Raw genomic sequence first — 5,432 nt, forward strand, 5'->3', positions numbered from 1 at the left:
TAAATAAAACAAAAAATAAAACTTCAAGGTCTGAAGATCTACAGCTAAAAACTACGTCACAGATATTACAAATTAACATTGGAGTTATAGTTTGTATGTTCTTCTATAGTATGACAACATTCTCATTAACTCTTAATTTTGCCATGTGTCCACCACCTAAAGTGTAATGTTATTAGTTTAGCAGTGGCTTAGAAGCAAAGATCTATGAAATCCCCTACTTCTTTGCCATACAATGAGCAGCAGGGTTTACTCAAAAGTAAAGCTACTGAGTCTCAAGTCTTCCAAGTAGACTTCTATGATACAGCCCGACCCCTCAAGGCTGTAAGAGCAACCTGAAGATCAACCTCATCCTGACTTCCACTTCTGTGATTTCACTGTATTTCAAAGGGGCTGCATGAGATAGGCTTAAGCTAAATGTGTCCCCCGGAACTGAAATATGTGACAGCCACTACTAAATAAAAAGAAAGGTGCCACAGGAATACATCCAATGCCCCTTGAGGGCTGGGCTAATCTCTGAAATCTAAGAAACTCTGATATACCTGTTCTTTCCCACTACTCCTTTATCAACAGCGCCTCTAACAAAAGAGGTAATGCATGGTCTTTTACTTGTTGAAAAGAAGTCTCTTACTATTGAACTATTAAACTTACATATATCTTACACATATATAATGTATATATATGCCAGTATTTAAAATAGTCAATCACCATAAAATTACAAAGTTCTATCCTTGCACCAATTAGTTCTCAGAATCTAGTCCATACTGCTAATATAATCAGAAAGTACCTACTTAAAAACTCCAAATGAGATACTAACTAGTCCTTCAATTTCAGAAGCATATTTTTTCTTAAAATTAAACTCTTTTTATAAGACTTTAGTTTTCTGAACACTGTTTAATGACAATTTAATGTCTTAGAGACTGAAAGCCACTTAACAGTAATGAAATCTAAGGCACTTCCATATTGTGTAAACGTTCTCCAGGGGGAAAAAAGAACAGATGACTTACATGATTCTTCGCCTGTTTCCTCTGCCCTATGAAGCAGAGTCAAATCAAGATAGAACATGGGCCTTAGAAGCCAGGTGATTCTTTGCTCTGGTCCTGACTACATCAAGTTAGGAAAGTCAACAGATGTGTGCATCATGTTTTCCCACCTACAAAAACAGCGACAATACCATATACCCTCTATCTCCTTACAGGAATGTTGTGAGGATTAATAATAAAATGAACCCTAAAATAATGATAGTAAGGAGCTTTGAAATCATTTCTGGGGAGGATAGAGAAAAAAAATACAACATAATATAGTCAAAATATACTACTTTTCTGAAACATTCAAACAACCTAATTCTTTTAAAGTTGTATAAAATAATGTACATGTCCCTCTTATAGGAGAAGGGAAAAAAAAGAGGAGGAAAAGATCAATTCTTTGCCACGTGCTGTTTACTTATATAAACTTAAAAGACAGAAGAAAGGAAGCAGGAAGGCCCAAGATGACATCTGACACACAAATGAAGACATAGCACACCTCTATTCTGGTAAGCAAAATTTACTGTTAATAAATAATTATGGACCAACAGATAAAGAATTACCCTTAAATTTTAACTATCCTTTGGTTCTATTCTTGCCAAGTACCACAACAGTTCTGGTATTTCACATAGCAAAAACCTATTAGTTAAAAAAGATTTAAAAATGTGCAAACAAGTAAGCCTAAATTTATTAGTCATAACTTCATTTGCTTCACAAATCGGCAATAGAGAACTCCTTGTCACTCCTTCGGTACATAAAGTCCTTAAGGACATGCAAGAAAACCTTAGCAGAAATCAGCTAACACTAAAGTCAGGTGTTAGGCTAACACTGTCAACTGAAGATAATTCAGAAAATAGAGCATCTCAGATACTGCATTTAATCAACTACTTTTTTTTAATGTCTTAGGAACATAAGGTTCTTATGTTCTGAATTCAAAATTACTAAACATATTCTTTATGGTTGTAAAGCAAGAAGAAAAGCTGTACTTTCTGTTTGATAACAGTAGATAGAATTATTATAAAACAATTTCAGTAGCTTGAAATTAAGTCAGCTAAGGCAGAAGTTTCTCTCAAAAACATAAAGCTCCTACCTTCATTTCACTAGCTGCCCTAACTCAGCTTGTCATGTGTTTGGATTACAGCAGCTACCATTTTAAAACAACAAAATAGATTACCAATATTTCTAGTCCAGCATTTTCTTCCCCACCCCTTCAGAAGATGAAAAGAAATCCAACAAATAGTTACTAGAACAACAAACTATAGTAACTACACCAATCTTTACAAAATGGTATTTACAGTCAGTTATTTTTTCGTTTCTAGAAGGGCAACTGTGATAAGGTAAAATGCGCTCGGCAAACTTGGCAAATCAGCAGCCACAAGTAGTTTTAGAACCCAGGATTCAAAGAAATTCCAGTCCATTATCCTTATCCTGGGATTAAATTATGCATTGAACAAAAAGATAAGAAAAATTTTTGGAATAAAGATCTATTCAAATAAACAATTTGTATATGTACCTAAATATAAAGTTCAAAGTAACACTGACAGATTAAAAATTCTTATAAAAATTTAGTCACCACGTGATGTCATTTGTAGCTAATTTTTATCCAATAATGTGATTTGTAAGCAACTGGTGTCTATAATATCAGAGAGATCACTAAGTCATGCCAAAATGAAATGATCCTGTCATAAATCAAACTCGTGGCAATCTAGTACTAGCTTACAATGATCTATTTCACCTTCAAACAAAAACTTAACTTACATACTTACCTTAAAGCAGGTAACAAAACCCTTAGCATTACAAATAGCCTTGCAAAGTGCCACCTCCCCATAGATCTAGGATAAAATAATTTGTGCTAGGCAAAATTGACCACAGAATTTCACAATTTGTAACTTTATAAAGTCTTCTAATGGTCAACCTAGCCAAAAACAAAACAGAAACAAAAAAAAAAAAAAACCAAAAAAACCACATTCTTTTTTAATTAACAAATATGTAAGAATTTAAAGTAAACAATATCTAATTCTGAAGTTTATCATTACAGCACAGAAAATTCTGAAAATAAAGTTGAACTTCTAAAAATTAAAAGTCCTAAATGCTTCTATGTTTAAAGAAAATACTATTAATTAAAATAAAGCAGTAAATGTGTTACCTAGCACACTGCCAAGTATATAGTACATACAAATCCTTATGTAAAAGGTAATACAGCATGAAGGAAATTAATCTGTGGAGAGCCTAATTGTTTTCAAATTAGCCAGCTTTACAACAGCACATAAAAACTCTTAAGAAAAATTTCAGAAACATGAAACATACATCTAAAGGCTATTACAGACCTATTTTCTAAGTAGTACTTTGTTACTGGGAAAAAAAAGAAAGAAAACCAGGAAGTGTAACTGTATTTACTGTCATTTCAGACCCTATTATAAAATGTTATAAATACATAATTCACTGTAATGTTATTTAATTGGCATAACTCCAAGAAAGCAGTTACTGTTCTATACTAGTATCACATGATTAATGTCATAATGTTTCAGTCAGCTGGCTACGTTGTTCCACAGGAATAAATACAAACTACGTATGTTTTAAATGCTTTACCTTCCATGTAAAATTTTTAAACAGCAAGTCATATAATCCCAGCAGCAAGCACACAAATTATTTCCTTCTCCAGCCTTTGTAAAACACCAGATTGAGATACACCTTGCAATCAGGACTATACAATAAGATTACACACTTGTTGCCATGAGTTCTGTACGGCTTGTGACTTCTACAGAATCAGTGCTTAACAGCACGATTTTCATTAATGTGTCATGAAATGCTATGTGAATTGCAAGTCTAAATGTAACCCAGACATGCCAAACAAAATGTCTACTTTAGAAATGAACTCAACTATACACACACGTAGAAATTTTTCTGACAAGTTATGTAACAAAGGTAGGTGGGAAACTGAATAAATACCTTTACATTCACAATAATGCTGCCTACTTAAAATACAACCAAGTCAGAGCTGTTTCTTCTAATACTTCGGTTTCTACAAATGTAGCTTCAAACCAAGGAAGTACCTACACGCCGGTGGCCTCAGCCGTGGATGTTTTTCTAACCTTTCTACTTTAAAACAAAACCAAAAGACAAGAAACAGCTCACGGTTTAAAAATAACTTCAAGGCAGCATCCGAGAAGAATAAAATCATCCAAACTCACCTTTATTTCCTTGCCCTTTAGGTCTCTGTGGAGCAAGTCGAAAGATGTGGTAAAGGGGAAAAAGAGGAAAGAAAAGTGTGTTAATCGGAGACATTACAGACACAAGTTATTTTGAACAATCCGCGTAGGAGTCAACCCCCGGATCCGCGGCAGCCACTCCGCCTCTCGGCCTCCCACCGCCCCTCGGCATCGCCCGCGTCCGCCGCCCGGGACGCATCCGGCCTCGGAGCGGCCACCCGCACCCAGCTGCAAGCTCGGCAGGCAGCGTGCACGTCGGCCCGCGGCGGCGGCGCCCGGAGCACCGTTATGGGGCTGCAGGCGGCGGCGGGGAGGAGCCGGAGCCCCACGCGAGGGTGGAGTCTGCGGCTCCGGCCTCCACCGAGCCCGGGGCCTCGGCTCCCTCACCTGATCCACGCTAGTGGCTGACATTCTTCACCGCAACCCGAGAGGAGGAGCCGCCGCCGCCGCCGCCGCCGCCGCCGCCTGGGCCTCTCCCCGAGCACTCACAGCAGCCGGCTGCCGCACTGGGCAAGACCTGTTCCAGCCGCCGCCGCTGCAGCCGCTCGCGGGGACACCAAAAGGCGGGCCTCGCGCTCGGGATCGGCGAAAGGGGCCCGCTTCTCCGCTTGCACGCTCCTCTTCCCCGCTCGCTCTCCGCTTCTGGGGTCCACAATGGCGGACAGACTCCCGAGTCTCACTTCCGCTCCGAGCCGCCCTGACCTTCCGCTATCCACTCTGACGTCCGCGCTCACCTCGCCGTTCCTCCCCCACCCTCCCGCCACCGGACCTGGCTCCGCCCCGGCCCTCGCCCCGCCCCACCCTACGTCATCTTCGGCCGGGGGTGGCGCATGCGCACTGCCGGAACGTCCCTTGGCGTGGCTTCCCTTTTGATTGTTTGCGTCTTCAAGTCTGGACCCTGGAGGCGGGACGTTCGTGGAGGCTGGAGCAGCTGAAGTGGTCCGGCACCCACACTGGGAAGGCAATTACTAGGCGTCCCGGACCGCGTTTTGTCTGCAAACCGCAGGAACGCCACATCCGGCTCTGCACTGAAAACAGCCTGCAGGCCTGAGGCTGGTGTTGCACTTTGTTCTCTCCTCAGCCCTCAGCCCTCGGTTGGGTTCTTATGAATGTGTAAAGTAGCTTTCCCTGTAACAGTTGCAAGACAGTTTCCCTTGTGGGAATGTTAACCTCCCAGTAGCAGCTAGTAATGTTACTTGTT

The 5,432-nt window shown here is 40.5% G+C and overlaps 1 protein-coding gene across 1 annotated transcript in view; it reads right to left on the reverse strand.

Annotated features, from left to right (window-relative positions):
- Ythdf3 (YTH N6-methyladenosine RNA binding protein 3) overlaps nt 1-4,980 on the reverse strand; it is a gene marked incomplete in the record, with an annotated part of 34,796 nt that extends 29,816 nt beyond the window's left edge. The window contains 3 exon segments of the mRNA XM_017799227.2: nt 1,005-1,150; nt 4,214-4,238; nt 4,619-4,980. Coding sequence (XP_017654716.1) covers nt 1,005-1,062 — 58 coding nt within the window.
- Nucleotides 4,981-5,432: the final 452 nt, after the last annotated feature.

Source organism: Nannospalax galili, unplaced genomic scaffold (genome assembly GCF_000622305.1).
Source record: "Nannospalax galili isolate Female #2095 unplaced genomic scaffold, S.galili_v1.0 scaffold397, whole genome shotgun sequence".
NCBI classification, from domain to species: Eukaryota; Metazoa; Chordata; class Mammalia; order Rodentia; family Spalacidae; genus Nannospalax; species Nannospalax galili.